General features: G+C 42.0%; 1 protein-coding gene across 3 annotated transcripts in view; it reads right to left on the reverse strand.

Moving 5' to 3' along the window:
• The window catches only part of ext1c (exostoses (multiple) 1c), an 85,889-nt gene that overhangs the window by 68,115 nt on the left and 309 nt on the right, over positions 1-17,465 (reverse strand). The window contains exons 1-2 of one of the 3 annotated variants that reach the window (XM_085149469.1): positions 16,489-17,461; positions 5,145-6,523 (exon numbers count right to left, since the gene is read on the reverse strand). In XM_085149469.1, coding sequence (XP_085005595.1) covers positions 5,145-6,091 — 947 coding nt within the window. In that variant the 5' untranslated portion in view covers positions 6,092-6,523; positions 16,489-17,461. Of the gene's footprint in view, positions 1-5,144; positions 6,524-16,484; positions 17,462-17,465 lie in introns of those variants that run through there. The other 2 variants (XM_085149470.1, XM_085149467.1) reach the window with 2 other exon arrangements.

Consider the following 17,465-nt stretch of genomic DNA (forward strand, 5'->3'; position numbering starts at 1 on the left):
AGTTAAAACTAACAGTGATGCACAGCATTTGAGCGACTGAAATCTCATCCTCCTCCTGTGTTATCCATCTTTGGTTAAGCCACCACCAGTTCCACTTCACAAACACACTTCTTAGCTGGAAGTTTAGAACTCAGTGTTTTTGGCGGCACCTTTTGTACGTTTCTCTCCCTTTCTTTCTCCCCTCTCTCTCGATTTTTCGCACTCTTGCTCATTTACATTCACTGTACAATGCACGTTTCCCAACCCTTTCTTAGAGAATTCTATAAAGCGAGGGAAACTAGGCCATTAGGCTGCAGCGCTGCTTCTCCCTTGCTTCAACTATCGCCGCTATTCCAATCCCCTCTGTCTTTCTCTCCCACTTTGCCACCCTCCCTCCTGCCCTGTTTGATACTCGCTTTTTACTCAACTTGCCTGCGGTATCACCCAGTCTCTCTCCCCCCCTCCAACTTTTTTTTTTATAATCTTTATCACATGCCATTTTTCTTTTCTTCCTTTCTATCTTGCTGCTCTTATGCCTTGGGTACCACTATGTCCTATCTCCAACTTGTCTCTTTTCTATTTCATTCTGTATTCCCTCCCTATCATCCATAATCCACGTATGCTCTCTCTCTCTCACACACACACACACACACACACACACTCAAAGTTCCACACCAGTAAAATCGGACCAAAAAATATTTCCAGGCACCTTCTGTTCTTATTCAGATTGCCTTTTCCCTATGGCACATTTTAATGGGATTCTTTGGGTCCAATTTACCAATTGTTCTGCACTTTTAACGAGTGACTTTGTGTTAATAGAATTGGCGGCGACAAAGGTATTTAACAAACCCCTAATGAAAAAAAAGTACTTTGAGCACTTCCACGGAGATACCAATTTTCCCTTAAGCCAGAAGTGCAACACTTATACAAAACTCAACAAAAACGCAATATAACCTAACATTTTAGAGCAAACCGTCTTTAAATGTAAGCTGGACACATAGCTTTTATTAATAATGCTTTTGAAACGGCTGCTGTCTGGAACGGTGGCAGGAGGAAAGGTTGTTGCTTTGTTATATTATGTATAAAGTACAAACGTATGTAGCATGTGTTTTATTTATTTTTTATTGTAAAGCAGTTTAATTTTAAATGTGCTATATAAATAAAATTTACTGACTTACTCACATTTAAGGAGCATAAAGAGTAAAACAGGTAAAACCTCTATTGGTGTTACACACAGTGGATATGGTGAGGTATACTGAGAATAAACTTCAGACATTTGTATGAAAAGTTATAATTTCAACTTCTGATGCTGAAAAAACATCCTTGATGATAGTGTTGATTTTTTTCTTTTGAAAGAAAATTATTAACCTTTTAAACCTCAGCAAACAAAACTAAATCTATCCTCTAGAGATGGCAACAAGATATTTTTTATATTCTTTTGGAAAATCTATGGGCCGAGCCGAGGGTCAAAATAATTTTGAGTTGGTGATATTATGTTCAAGACAAATTTCACAGACTGTCTGTAGGCGTAATCCTTTTGGAGGAACACAGTTACCTTAACACATTAAGCTACTTGTGTTAAGGGGTTAATTAAAAAAAGATGTAATGTATGCATGAATGTGTTTACGTGTAAAAATATTGCTTTCCAATTTGGAAACTGAGCCTATGAGCTGTGCAAGTGTATCACAGTTTAGGATTTTCAAAGTGTAGGACCATTGATATTAGCAGCTTTTACATTATTCCCTCAGTTGCGATGGTATTACAATTTACGCATGCTGTGCACCAAATTGCTAACATTCAGACTCTTCAGTAAAAAATATGTATTCTATAGACTCATAGACTAAAAAGTTTATTTTTCCTTTATATCCACCAGCTATGACTTTATACTGAAAGCTGTTTAGCAATTAAAGGCAAGAGATACATTAGTGAGTGTAATCTCATTACCCATATAGCATTTCTTCCTTATAAAACAAAACGAGGAGCCAGTGTTTACCCAGAAGGAAACCTTTTTGCATTCCTATCATTTTCTAATAAAAAAAGGGGGGAGGGGGGCAGATTTTTATTGGGGCAGAAAAATTATGTCATGACGCTTGACTGTTCGCTCCATCTGAGTCCCCCTCCCCTTTTCCTAGTTCCTCCTCCTTCCCCTCCTCCTCCCTTTCCCCCCCCATGGGTTGCTTATGTCACTGATTGTCCAGGTCTCTCAAGGCTAATCTGCTGGTGTACCAGATGCAGGCGATCATTAACCTGGTGCTACCTTCTAAGAGCCTCATTAACCAAGACACGGTCTGAAACGCGAACACAAGCTCATGCACGCCGTGTACAGCAGTGACAGTCACAAACAAAGAAGCATGCTTTCTCAGTGGCACGGCCTATTAGGAGCAGAGCAGTCGTTTTTCACTTGCATTTTTGATCAAAAATAAAGAAGCAAACTATGTAACTGCAGACAGATGGAGTAACGAGGATGTGTTGCTACGCGATCTAAATCTTGCTCCTGCAGTCTTTCTCGCCTTCTCCTGTTTCTTTGACACGTCTTAATTCAACGGCCACCACGGTTCTCATGTTCTCCCTGCAGAAATCCCCCTTTTTCTTTCCTCCAGAGGGAAATTCAAAGGATGCAACAAGAGAGATGATCCAGCACCTTCCCCCTGCTCCCATCCCCTCTCATCTCTAATTCACCAGAGAGAGAGAATTCATACAAAAGGAGAAAAGGTTTCTTTTTAAATCAGCTTTTTTAAAACTTTTTTTCTACAAATGACGGCTGTCTCCATTTGCCTCCCCCGTTCGCACCCTTGCACCCTCAGAGCCGTTGCTCTACCACAGATTTACATTGGAACTGCCTCTCATCCCCCACTATCCTCCCTACCTCCTCATAACCCTCCCACCTCCCCACTCGGTGTTTAAGTAGTGGGCTGAGTGGAATAAATGAATTCATTCATAAGTCTTACAGAGCTCCATCCCTATGCCACCGAGTCCAATGTAAACAAGCCTACGGTATAGTCTATAGCATGTTCCTGGATCAGATCAACCAACGGACTATGGAATTTGAAGCAAATTATATTATATTGTATAGTGTGCCACCACAACTTTCCATATTCATTATATTAGTATACTGACATGTTAATAGGCCCTCCAAAATTTGCTTTGCAGTTTTATTCTGTTATCCCCAATACAGCCATGCTTTGACAGTCTGGTGTGACTCGAACTTCTACCTCTAATTCTTTTCCTGCTCTTTGGAGAAATCCATCATCTCCTTTCTCCAAATGTTCTGCACCATCAGAATACCATGGTATGTCTCTATGAACGGACAGGCACTGACTTTATAATGGGAAGCTCTGTCAGCACTTCAGCTGCAGAGACTTTAATTGCAAAGTGTAAGTTCAGCAAGTGGGAAGCGAAAAAAGAGACGCCCGTGTTGTTCATCTCTATGTAAATGCTACTGCAAAGAAAAATAAAAGATAATAAAAATTGCACAAAAAAGTAGACTATAGTCATAGAATTACATTACTGAACATATATTTGATTGCGCCATACAAAATGATTACATTTACTCCTGCTTAATGAAAAAAGCTATTAAAAGTTGATTAAAAAAAAAACAAATTAAGAAGCATGGAAACAGCCACTGGGGTCTACAGCTACTCCACATTTAATACGTCCATAACAATTACCAGGGTGTAACGTTTTCTTTACAGTAAACAGAAAAAAGAAGTGTTGATGCTGGATTTCAGGCTTTTTGTGCACAGGAGCAATAATTATTCTTCCTGTAAACCAAAACCTGAATGTCTGGTTGATGTTGACCTTCACCTGTGCGTCAGCTGTAAGGCAACCGTTGGCAGATAAACCTGTTTTGAGTCATTTGGCTTGGAATAGATCTTGATAAGAAAAAAAGGGTTGTTTTGGGGTTTTCTGAATCAAAAGCTGAACACCCAGCAAAAATGAAAAAAAAAAAAAGGTTTGCATGGGACTGAGGTGTGAACAGCTTATGCTGATGTTTCACAGTGCACAACTGTAAGAAACGCACGATGAAAGGTACTGATCAGCTCCGAGGCACATGGTTCTAATTGACTGGAAAAATGAGCAAGAGGGAGAGGGGAGGCACAGGGAGGAAAAGACATGTTTACCAAGCTGCTGCTGCGAAATGTACAAAGCCGATGGGTGTGTCTCCAAAAGCTTTTCATTATTAAATCGACAATGGGCGCAAAACCACTGGGTGAAGAGCTTCAAACAGCACACAGGACCTCAGTGGAAATATATTTTGTTAGTTGTGACACTGTTCAACCTGTTTTCACATGTCACATCCCGACACTAATATTGTTTTAGCAATAAAGCACTTTAGATGTTGCTGTAAGCTCATTGCTCAATGCGTTTCATCCTCCCCACCTCTTTGTCTTGACTTAAGTAACAGTGACAAGCATTCTCGGTGCAACACGAGCAAGAACATCTTGCCGTGAAAAACATGGACGGTCTGAACAAAAGAAAAATAGCACCCTTAAACCCAACAGCAGTTTATTATTAACAGATTTCGGAAAGCCATTCTTTGCGCTGACCTTTGCTTCGGTTCGTTTCACACAGCAGTTCCAGTTGTAATTCATTAGCTGCAGCTATGCTTTTTCCTGGACTTGTATTATTAAACACAAAACACAAAGTGGAAATAACTGCATGTGCACTTTGGCTGAATTCCCTAATTTGCCCATCTATCACACTGTAATATATTTGAAATCCTTAATAGTAAGGGTGCTCAAGGTCAGTTACTACAAGTTAGTATTACAATCACCCTTTAATAGGACTGATATAATTTAAGAATAAAAAGGATCGCTGGTAGTTGTGACCTGAATCTAAATTTCCAGAGACGTGAGTTAGTGTCTAAAATCTTTGATCTAGGATGCAACTGCCAAATATCATAAGCTCAGGCAGTCAAAAAGTGTGCAGCAATAAAAGAGAGACAAAAATAACCAGTGGGACACGAAAGCTACCCCCGACACTGCTTGTAGAAAATCAGCTACATCTAAAAGACCAATAAAACAGCATGTAAAGTTCAAACGGGAAGGCAAGCAGAACAACCCCATTGTGTATTTCTTAATAAAAAATATAAACCTTTCCACCATTTCTTATGAATCCTTATATAATGCCACATTGACTCATACATTCACTGTGGCCCATCTTACCTCTCGTATTCCAGGTTGTCGTGGTCGCAGCGGGCGTCTTTGTGCTTCTCCCAGTCCTTCCCGTGGCGGCATGTTGTCAACGACACAATGTCCTTGCCATTGTGAATGTGATGAAGCGCATTTCTTGTGTCTGAGCCGATGCCCGTTAGATAGCGCTTCCCTTTGAACATCAGCAGGTACTTCCTTCGTGGTGGGACTGTGTTCCTCACCAGCCAGCCCCGCTCTCCACCCTTCTGCGGGTGATCCTTTGAGAAGAGAGGGATGGAGACATCAAAGCCCGGCCTGAAATGTTCTGTGTTGAGGCTGGCTTTGGCTAAGATGGCCTGGCCAATGTTGAAGCCCAGGTCCTCTGTGTAGTTAGGCCACGTGCCTGAGTACAGGTTGAAAATCAGATGGTTCCGCCCGTCATTCCACAATGGGTAACCACGGATACGTTCATCCACATTGGGCACAAACTGTCCTGATAGCTGGTCCCTGTCTAAGGTGTCTATACCAAGCACGAACAGACATGCCTCACGGGGGTCTGAGGTGTAGTATCGTGACTCGGCTATAGATGTTAGGATCTTCCTGTAGCTTTCCGACACGCGCTCGTTTTTCTCCGATGGATATATGTACACTCTGAACCCTTCCCTTCCTCTACGGCGACACCGAGAGAAGTCAAAACAGGTCTCCATGCGACAGCGGCTGTCTTTATAAATGGCAGACCATGCCTGTCGCCGCTGGCGGGGTGACTCTGCCATCCCAGGGTCTGTCTGAAGTTCATCCAAGTGGGCATAGCGGGGCAAAAAGGCTCTGTCGGTCCAGTTGGGCCAGGGGCGCATCACATCACCCCGGTGGCGTGTCAGCAGGCGGAGTAGACGCAGCTGGACTCCTCCACCCCAGTAAAAGAGGACCAGCCAGCAGCATGCACACAAGCCCAGCAGAACATACTTCTTACGCGCCTGCATGAGGGCCTGTGACAGTCTCCTTTTTCCCTGCTCTGTCTCGCTTTCGTCCTCTGTTTTTACTTTCTTTGTCCCCTCAGCTCTGTAGCCTCACAGGGGTTTGGGACTAACTTGCAACTTCTAACAAGGAGCTTTTAATGGAGGAAAATGTGTTAACAAGGACATCGCTGCCTCTGAATGTGGCCCAGTCCACTTTGCCATTTAGAAAGGACACAGTCTAACTCTTTCAGTCTCTTTCTGGCCTTCCCATTTGCTTTCAACTGTACGCTCAGATGTGTGTATTAGCCCGCCTCTGCTGTAGCACGTGCTGCTGCTTTGTACATTTCTTCCGCTGTCCAGCCCGGCCGAGAGTGATGAAGGGTGATTTCTCCGCTCTCGCAGGCCAAGCTTGCTGCCTCATAGTGCCTGGCACAACTGCTGTCTGCAGGGGCCCTCCTGGGGAGAAGTAAACAAACAAGAATACACATCAGTACACAGAGCAGCATCACAGCTCTGCAACCAGCACTGAGAAACACACTGGGTTATAGTTGTTTAACTGCTGTCTCAGCAGATGCCGTAACTAACACTTTTCATAGCCCACTGGGTATAGCTTTTCATTTCGGTTAGTCATATGTAATCTGCAACCCCCCGATCACATTTAATACACACAAACACACATATAATCAAATAGCTCTCAAGTACCACAGCTGGGTAATGTTTCACAGGCAGCGGAGGGTTTTAAGCTGTCAAAACCCTTCTTCGGCTGGAGCTCATAAGGAGAAAATTGGGAAAAGTTAACTCAGCGCACTTTCAAAAAGGCATCCAACCGAGATCAGCCACACGTCAAAATCATCTTTTCGTCAAGTCTACCTTCATCCCTCTCCGGCTCCCACACTCCTATAAAAAGGGATGGCTATTTACAGGCTCATTTGTACTATGATGTGCGCTCACTTCTGGAATAGTCTTTCTGTGATAGCATGAGAAACTGGGAGCAGCTGACTGGGCTTGATGCTATCGAGCTCTTCAAGCTCCAGTTGAACTGAAGCAGATACAGTTGAGGTGCAGTGAAGGAGAAAATAAGACGGCGTTTAGCATCTAAAACTGAGATGTGGAAACACAGCAACCGCTTTATGGCTCTGAGATGTCCATTCACCGCGGAGGGACTGAGCGAAGGCTTTTTGTAAATTTGCAACGGTATTTTTTTTTTTTTTTTTTGCCAAACATCCCCTCATAACTCCTCCAAACTTGTACAGTACCTACAGTGTGTGTCTGTGTGGAGAACACACCTCACAGTGAAGGTCAGTGTTCTTTCTGCCAGCTGCCACACAAAGGCAGCTTTCAGGCCTCACCTGGCCACCCTCTCTCTACCTCTCATTCACATTCCTCCTTTCTGCCTCTTCTCCAGCTAAGGAGAAGCTAGCCTGCCTTCTCCCCTTGCAGCAAAAACAAGCAGCACAATGACGGTGTGGGTAAACAATGCAGGTTTTCATTCCTCAAACTGAAATACAGCGGGAATGGAGTTTTGCATGTGAATCGCTGCGCGTAGTTAAAACTCTAATTAGTATGTATATTACTGGGTAAAACGAGTGAAAGGAATCAAACATTTTGGCAGTAATTGTTCCTTTAGTTCCAGCTTTCACTAAATATCTCAAGGCTTCAATAAATTCAAGGCTTCTGCAGTTTATTCAACGATAAACTGAAATTTGTGCTCTGCTGCGAGATAAATATGTGACTGCGCGACAGATCACACAGACCTCTGTGTTAAGAAGAGCTTTGAATGTCACAACTAAAGTTATTCGGTATATTGATTTTGCTGAATGAGTAGTTCAGATGACAGAAAATTAATCAACTGATAGCTCGAGTCTTTCATCAAGCAAAAATGTTCAGCGTTTGCTGTTTTCACTTTGCGAAAGCGAGCACTGTAGTTTTTGCTAATGTAATAGCTTTTGGGCAAACAAAAGCATCAATTTGAAATGTCACTGCAATTTTCATCATTGACATCTTTTGTTCCCAATTATTACGAAACAATCGAGGTTAAAGCCCTCATTGCAGTCAAATAAACATGCACTAGATTCCAGTGTCACTTTCTATTAAAAATCCCCCAATTGTCAGATTTAGAGAGGAAAAATCTTAATTTAAGCTTCATTTCTTTATAATTTGCAAGGAAACAGTCAGTATTTGGTATGACCACCTTTATTCTCCTATAATTTCTTTAAGTAGTCTTTAGGAATAGTACTACGGGCTCCTTGAAGGACATTCAAAGCATTTATTCAAATGCAAGCAGCAGCAATATTCATGTCTGGGCTCTGGGCAGCAGCATTATTATTACTACTTGGGCACTGTACTGCTGAAAAACATGTTGCTTTCCAGATGGTAGTGAATGGTGGGTTAAAATATAATGGTACTTTTCTGTGTTAATAATAACATCAATTTTGACAAGATGCCCAACCCATGACATCGCCTCCACCGTGACTTACAGATGGCTGTACCTCCATCCTGAAACCCTTTCAGACGAGGCGTCGGTGAAATGGATCAACCAGATGTCACGTGTCAGGTATTTGGTGGATTTTTTCTTATTTCTTAAGGACAATGCTTTCAGTTTTTCATCTGCTGCAAATATTGTGTTGTTGTTTCTGGTTTTTAGCGGTGCGGCTCCTTCTATTGTTCTCCACTTGTCCAAAAAAAAAACAAAAAAACAAATAGGGAGTGACTCAAGACTTTTGCACAGTGCAGTATATTAATATTGTTAACTAAGATTCTTTATATGGTCAGTTGCCCAATCAGTACACTAAGCTGTGGTTCTCTTTGCTACAACGTGGTGTGGAATGCTAAACAGCGCAATACTAAAAACATCTAAGCAGTGGTCTGAGAAAACATTTTCAGTTTAGTGCCACCATAAAATACGACGTTATTGTTGTGCTTGTCAAAATTAAACAGCAGAGGCAACAAATTCTTGAAAATCTGACTTTTTAAAGTAACTTTAAATGCGTGAAAGCGTGTATGCATTTTAACTGTTACATCTGTGCGCATAAGACTTGCGTATAGGACTTGTGTGTGTGCACCACTGCCATGAGTGTGAGCCACAGCGCCCCAGATAATTCGGGTCAGCTAATCTGCCTGCGGAGATGTTAGTGGGTGGTTTATGTCACCTCCCGTGTTTCTACTTTGGCCACAACTGAAATGCAAGCAGTCCAAGCTAAGGAGAAACAGACACTTGGGATCCCATTACATGCTCCTCATCAATAATTCACTGGCTTCTTTAGTTAAGGCATTGATTTTCCTTTCTTTATTTTTTCCACGCTTTATGTCTCCTGCCACCAACGAGCGCAATTAGGCCTCAGCTTTATTCAGGATACACTTTGGTGAGAAATGAGCTCTGTCCTGGTGATTTGTGGTTGCAGGGATAATTGATAGTGATGGCGGGAAGGTGTAATAGAAAGGTGATGGAAGGTATCGTTATAATGATGGTAATGATGATGGGCATGAAAAATTGATTCCGTTGCCTTATCTAATCTAATGCCAAGCCACTTCGCATAAGGACGCCATTGCTTTTGCCCAACCTCTGCAGGTGTCTTACAAAAATAACAGTCCCATAAGGATATTGATTTTAGTGCACCAAGTCTCTTTGCATTCGTGCTGGACGAACAAAATAAATTTCACAATAAGACACCAAGACACCATCTCGAATTTGAATTGATTTCAAAATTACAATACAAGGGGAAATATCAGGTGAATATCTGAGATGTTTAGGTTTCAGGTATCAGACTGGTGGAGGATAATAAGCGAATTGAACGAAAGAATTTATTGTTACAAGATATCCAAGTATGTGGAAGCCTCTTGAGCTCTTCTGTGCACTTTTGTATCCAAGGACAAACTGTACAATGTCAAAGAGCAGCTATTAACAATAAGCAATAATGATGAATGCATGCATGCTTGGGCCTGACCAGCTCTCATAGCAGCTTTCTACTGCAAATAGAGGATGCAGACATAAAGCTGCACACATAAACACAAGTAAGTGGCTTTAAGTGGTGACAGTCCCTCTGTCATAGATTGGTGATGGATCATTGTGGTTGGGCGACTAGCACTGGAAAAAAAAAAAGCCACAAGGCTCATTGAATAGAGGGACCTTAACGTGGAAAGATAGGGTTCAAGGAAAGGTGAAAGCAGAATTCTGAGCTCTACAATTCAACCCTTGGCGATTTATTTTCCATCTACACCTCCTTACCTCAGTTTATTCATCAAGTCTGTTTTTCTTTTTTACTTTCCCTGTCCTCTCTTTTTCCCACTTTACCCAAGTTCACTGGAGGGTTTCACTTAAACAATACATGTTTTTTTGCTCCATTTTAAATGTGCAATTATTCATTCTCTAAAGAGGGATAACGACAGGCGTGAAAAACTCGGAATCACAGAAACGAGGAATACACTCAGTGAGGCCAACGGTTCTTTAATCATCCGCTTGCCTTAAGTGCCAAGACATTTCTAGGCAGGTTCATTACAATGTCCTGAGCAAACAATGAAATTGTGTTACAGTGAGGTGAAAAAAACAGGACTGGAACAATGAAATATGAAGGTTATGGTTCATGTACGAAGAACAAGGCAAACCAGTTTGATACCAAGTAAGTTCGCCTTACTTTGCCTTTCTAAACACGCTTCTAGCATACTCTGACTGAATCTAACACTCACTGACAGCTTTCTTGGATGCATCTGTTATTAACACAAATATCTAATTAGCCAGTCACATGGCACCAACTCAATGCATTTAGGCAGATATGATCAAAACGACGTGCTGAAGTTCAAACTGAGCATCAGAATAGAGACTTTGAACATGGCATGGTTTATGGAGTCAGATGGGTAGGTGCGAGTATTTCAGAAACAGCTGATCTACTGGGATTTTCCCCCACACAACCATCTCCACAGTTTACAAAGAATTGTCCAAAAAATCCAGAGAAAATATCCAGTGAGCAACAGCTCTCATGGTGAAAATGCCTTGTTGATGCCAGACAAGATTGGCCAAACTGCTAGTGTGGCCATCCTCTGATGGCTGCATCCAGCAGGATAACACACCAGTGTCACAAAACTCAAATTATCTCAAACTGGTTCAACATTGAAGAAGAGTTCACTGTACTCAAATGGCCTCCACAGTCACCTGATTGCAATCTAGTAGAGTACCATTGGAATATGATGGATCAGGACAGTGGCATCATAAATTGTCAGCTAACAAATCTGCCTCTGTGTTGTCATCATGTCAAGGTTTCTGGAGACTTGTTGAATTTATGCTACAGAGAATCAGGGGCCAGTAATAGCAATGGTGCATTTAATCAAGTGTCTCGTGTTTGTACAATCCAACCCCCAATTTTGATACCAGTTAAAGTTTATTATTTCCCATTAATAGTCATTCTGTTTTATTACCCTGTACATAATTATCACATTGTAAGTGAGGGAGTCCACCACTCCTAACCCTGCCCTGAACACTCCTTTATAAGCACCAAAGATTTACAGCACAATGCACCCATGACACTCCCATGTAGGATTACTCCATATATTTTCATCCCATTAATATTAGCTTCACTGTTTACTGCTGTTTCTTTTTACACCGTAAAAACAAAACATAATAATCACAAAGGTTAGAAAAGACCATTTCAGGTAATCAAAGTGCCGGTACAAAATGAGAGAAGTGTCAGTTTTTTGGCAGTTTTTAAATGGAATTAATGGAATTAGAAATAGCAGCCACTGTGAAGTACTCCTAAGGATTAAAGCTTCAAACGATTTAACAATCTATTGACGATAATTTAATTTGGAAGCAAACCTGCCTGATAAATGCAATAATATTTGGAGGACGTGGAACTATTTAGTCGAAATCTGCAAATGAATAGCAGATAATAACAGAGGAAGGAGAAAACAACAAGATGGAGAGCTCAGCTCTGAGATCGATATTCTATGAGCGATGGCTGGACCCAGTCCCTATTCTTCCTGCCCTCAATCGCTCTCTCTGATGGCCTTATGGGTGTCCCTAAACTGCCTCTACCTGCTGCAGTTTTTCAGAGAACAACACGATTAAGTCATTCAGGAAATGGAATTGAAATTTGTCATCCCGTGTCTCCTATGAATTGTGTTTGCACAGCAGCTTATTCAACTGTGGTTATACAGGCTTTGATAGAAAATGAAAACTGACTTGTTCTGAAATGGATGTTGCCGATGATGGCCTTCTGCTAGAAATTCAGCATTTGTCAATTTGCGTTTCTCTCCCACCAGAAGGGATATTTTTATAAAAGAGGTTTCTGTCATTCTGTGACAGATTGGCTTTTTCCTTATTTGTTCAATTTGATGTTTTCTGGCCACATCACCAGTGCTGAGCACAACTGACAGCGTAAATGCTCGAAATGAAATCCACTACCATTACAGTCATTCTCTGTATGGCAGAGTCATTGCCACTGTCAAAGAAGCAAAAGCAGCATTATTATGTCTGAAATGATTTGGGCAGACATAGTGCAGCTTGAAAATTGACACTAGATGGGCAAAATTCTGGGTAAAATGAGATCTCCATCCCTTCCCAGATGATACAGTTAGACAGTCCACCTGAATGATGAAAGCCCACCACAGCCTGAGACGCATCCTGGGGGATTGCCCTTCACAAATGCAAGTGATTTCAGTGAGTTTTTGTGGTTGTATGTAAGCATATGTCAAGACTATACTTAAATGCACATCTGGCGCGCATGTTGTTGCTGGCCTGCTGCTGGCGATATATTAGTTCAGCAAAATAAAGTGTTCTGAAGAAAACACAAATCTTGTGGTGAGGTGAAAGGCTCAGTCGAGCTAAAATTAAACGCTGGACCCTGTTATTACAGGCCCGAGAGATGTGACAGCGTGACCGAGGACTAGAAGATCATTGCACTGCGTTGTTAGTGTTATTACAGTGGTTACCGACTGTTTTTCGTGTGTGATCCTTGAAATGAAACTAGTTTCTACTTGCGATCCCTTAATACTTGCATATTTCATAGGCTACGGAGACCAATTCAAGGATTGAGTCATATTAGCTTCTTACGGTGCTTTGCATGTAGACTGTGTAGGGTTATAAAGCCCCCAAGGCTGGAAACCGCTGAGTTAAGTTGACAGTGTCAGCAGAAACAGGTTAGAACTTTTTCTGAGGATGACCGTTTTTAAATGTAACACGCAGCAGTAGAGTAAATGATTATTTTTTTTTTTTTTTAATTTTTAATTTTTATTTATTATTTATTTATTTTATTTTAGAGGACTCTATACAGTCATGTGAAAAACTAAGTACACCCTTAACATTAAGTACCCCAAGTACTGCTTTCATAGTATTGAAGAAGGTGAGTAGCAGCCTGGTAATGCTGTACCTATATTAAATGATCAGTCAGTGTGAGCACATCTATATAAGCAGTAGTTTGGGCATTTTGCTGGTCTACAGCATTCAAATGTGTGTTAACAAAATGGCACAATCTTCCCAGCAGAGGTTATCCCAGGATATTCACTTCAAGGTCAGACTGTGGAATGCTCAGAGCTACATCTCACACTCTAAAGGCCCCAGTTAGAAGTTCCTGACAGTACAATTAGAAAGAGAGTGAACAAGTGTGGCTTGTGGGGAAGGGTACTCGCTATAAGGAACAGGGGAGCACAGTTTAAGATTCCTCAAGTAGAGATGGAGGCTACAATGTTACAAGCTTGACTGCTCATTACAGCGTTTGTTAGTTGTTCAAGTTTCGCTCTGGCTGTTGGGTTGGGGTCTACTTGGCCTTAACGTGACTCAGGGTACCTCGCTAACTTTGTAGTAGCATGCTGCCTGTGCTCATTTGTCAAGACCTGAAGTTGAGTCAGGAGTATAATGCGGATGAATCTGTTTATCTGTTTACCATTGTGCTCTCGTCCTTTTGTGCAATAAAAGTAAACACGATGCCTTTATCCCCGCTCCTCAAAAGTTGTGGATGGACATTTGCATTCTCAGTTGCACTTTTATCAGGAAATCTGTATAGGAGGGCTGTGGAGCATTGGTGAAAATGACTTTTGTGTATGTTTCTTTGTACTTTATGTTCTTGGTGTTTTTCTGTGCCATAATAAATCGGAATACCTGGAAAATAAAAGCATTTCTAAAGCTTTTTCAAAACGTAAAACCTGATTAGGAGTCACTGAGTATGGGGGGTTTGCCTGTCTGTAGTCACATCACTCAGTCTGTGAAGGGCTTCCTCCTTTGACAGACCTGCATTAAAGGCTTGGGATGTGATCCATGTTCCATTTTCTGTCCTTACGTACTAGTTGCCCTTTGAAATTGAGGTGCTCTTTACACTCCCACACACTGTATGCATATATAAGCAGATACACACACACACACATTTTGGTCTTTGCTGAACAAATGGCTTTTTACTTTATAAAAAAATCATCTCTCTTGCTGTCTCCACACAGCTACTGAAGTCTTTTTCCATTAGCTCGACCACCTCAGAACCATAATGGCCATAAACTTAATCAAGCACCGGTTCTTTTATGAGGCCATTTTCATAATATGGATAACAGCACATTCGTCTCCAGCTTAATAAAACCGCATTGCTCCGCCTTGGCCAAGGTACTCCGACACGGTTAATAAGATGTTTACTTCAAGCTGAACGCCCTGCAACGGAACCAGCCTCCAAACCACGCTCACATTCCAAACCCGGCGTAATTACAAGCTCGGTTGATTAATTATGTCTCAACAATATGCTGCACTCCAACGCCACAAGGGCTAATTAACAAAATGAACAAGATGGGCAGGAACACTTATTAGGAAGTTCAAGCTCACTCTCTGAATTTGGCAATGCTGTTTACAGTCCTAAAACACAGGGACAGAATATGTGCGGATATCGCACAGGCGGAGACTAACAATAGCACACCAGTCCAAGCATGTAGAGTAAAAGAGCCTCCAGAGGACACTGATACAGCACAGTGGCTGTCTGTGCACCTGACAACGCACACAGCAGAAACAGCATGCAGCCGAATCCATCTGCCTTATTAACCGGTCCTGCTAACAGTGCATCTTACCGGCGGCGCATCTTATCTCTGCAGCTTCGGCCCAGAGGCAGTCTCACAGAACTCTAATCAGATGGGACTATAAACAATCTGACCTTGACAACATCTGATTAGATATACGATCTGACCCTAGGATAAGAAAGAAGAACAACATTCCAGGCAGAGTTCAATTAGCCCTGCGTCTCCGAATTTCTTAATCTTGTGCTTAAAATGCTTTTTTAAAAAACAGTCTTTTTGTTCAACTGACTGCAGCTTTCACAAGAGTAACAAAAACCATTCTTTAAGACATTACACACACTTACACAAGGAGAATGACCAACAATAGAATACTACAACAGACAGTCCAAAGGTTGCACAATGCAAACTCCAAACTCAGCTCACTTAAGGAACATGTGACTGGAAATTCCTGCTGTCCGTGGAATATGCATTCCGTCTAGCTTGACATGACAAGATTTGTGTCTTATTCACGAGGGAAGGTATTAGAAAACCATTATGAATGAGAAATCCCATTAAGATGAGGAGGTTGCCATTAAATGTCCTTTCATAAATCAAATGAAATCATGTACAGCTTATTGTCAAGATACAGCCTCCCCTGAGAGACTTTTGGGGTGGAACCTCAGTGATAATGACAGCATTTTGTTTGGAAGCAGTGAGGTCACCATCGTTTTTCATCAAAAATAAAGAAAGAAAGAACAAAATAACTAGAGACTTGTAATTAAATGCTGCAATGAACTCTGCCAGCCTTGTTTGTTTCTTTGGGATTCATTAATACGTGGAGCACTTAGTGGGATGTGAAGGCAGGCAATCTTTCCAGTCTTTCCTGAGCTATTAGCTAATGCGAGATGGGCATTAGCTAAGACAACTGGGCATCAGAACAAAACAATGCCATTTAGACTGCATCAGAAGATGAGCAGGAAGAAGTCATAATACAGTGAGTGTGAGATATGCACACTCCACTGGTGCACACATGCCTTGTATAATCAGTGTGCCTGTGGTCTGTTCACAATCTCCATCAAATTAGGAAAGATGTCTGGAAAGACTTCATACTGGAGTAAAGGGATTCTTGTTTTGATATTACTGCCAACGATTTTGCAAGCGGAAACAGTAGGACAGCTGAACTACATTACTTAGCTTAATATTCTTGGATGGTGGCAGAGCAACCCGCAGCCCATCTGTCCAGGGGGAGAAGCCTGTGCTGACTTCCCCCCATATCCCAGAGATGTAGATAGAATTACAAAACACAGCTATATACGATCCTATTGTATCAAATGACACCGGAGTCAATAAAGGCATCTGTCATAGTGTGACACAGCAAGGTGTGCAAATCTCACTGTCAAAACATGCCACAGAAAATCACTGTGATATGTGCTCTGTGCCCCCCGAACCAGAACCAGAATCATACCTACAGTTGCGCTTTGAACTGTTGATCGTGTTGTCTTGCGGCTCTGTCGTAGCCCCTTTTTTCGGATGACACGAGCTCTGGAGGCTCAAGACACCAACTTCTCCTCTGGAGCCTTGCGAATCCGGAGCCTTACAATATGATTAAGTTCCCACCTTCTGGCATAGCGCACACTGTACGCACAGTCCAGGCGCTTCCAAAAATAAAAAACATAATATTCACAATGCCAAAGCGGAATGTCCCGCCGCCCCCCGTGTCCTCCGAATTTCCCAAATCCCTCACAGCGTGTTCTCCTTTATTATTATCCAGCATGCACCTCTCTCCGTCAGAGCACCATTGACAGCCTCCCCATCACGCACTGCTACTCCGACAGCAACCTGGTTTTACATGCTGCCAAATACAGGCAGCTTGGTAGTCTCGTGTAATCCAGGGGTGGACTGAAGTGCCCCTGTTGCTCTTAGAATGACTTTAAGCATCAATGACCTTATCGCATGCAAGAGTCGGTCTAACAAGTCTTTGAGATTTACTGTTTCGTATGATGGTGAGGGCTGCTACGAGCACTTGAGATTCAGTGAGCAGCGAGTAACAAAGGTGCGCTGAGCGCTATGCAAACAATACATCAGTGGCTAATAGCAGTCAGCTGCCGCTTTCGAGCAGATAAACGCACTTTACCGGCTATTATCCCGGCTATCAGTGCAAGTGCCGTGATCATAAGCGGGTGGAAAGCGAATCTGAAAGCGTTTTGCTTGAATTTTTAAAGAGCGTGAGCTTGCAGTGGTGATTTACGCCTTCAGGACAGAGAGCAAGATGAAAGAAAAAATATAAAATACATATTGCTTCAGAAATTATTTCTTAGATCTCAACAGAACCACCTGCTTTAATCTTACTGCTCAAATGCATTCTCAGTAATCACAGCCTCTAAACATAGCAGCAATTACCCAGTTCAATCCCCACAGCGCCCCGACTTCTCCCCAACAGAGAGCT

Source organism: Neolamprologus multifasciatus, chromosome 22 (assembly GCF_963576455.1).
Source record: "Neolamprologus multifasciatus chromosome 22, fNeoMul1.2, whole genome shotgun sequence".
NCBI classification, from domain to species: Eukaryota; Metazoa; Chordata; class Actinopteri; order Cichliformes; family Cichlidae; genus Neolamprologus; species Neolamprologus multifasciatus.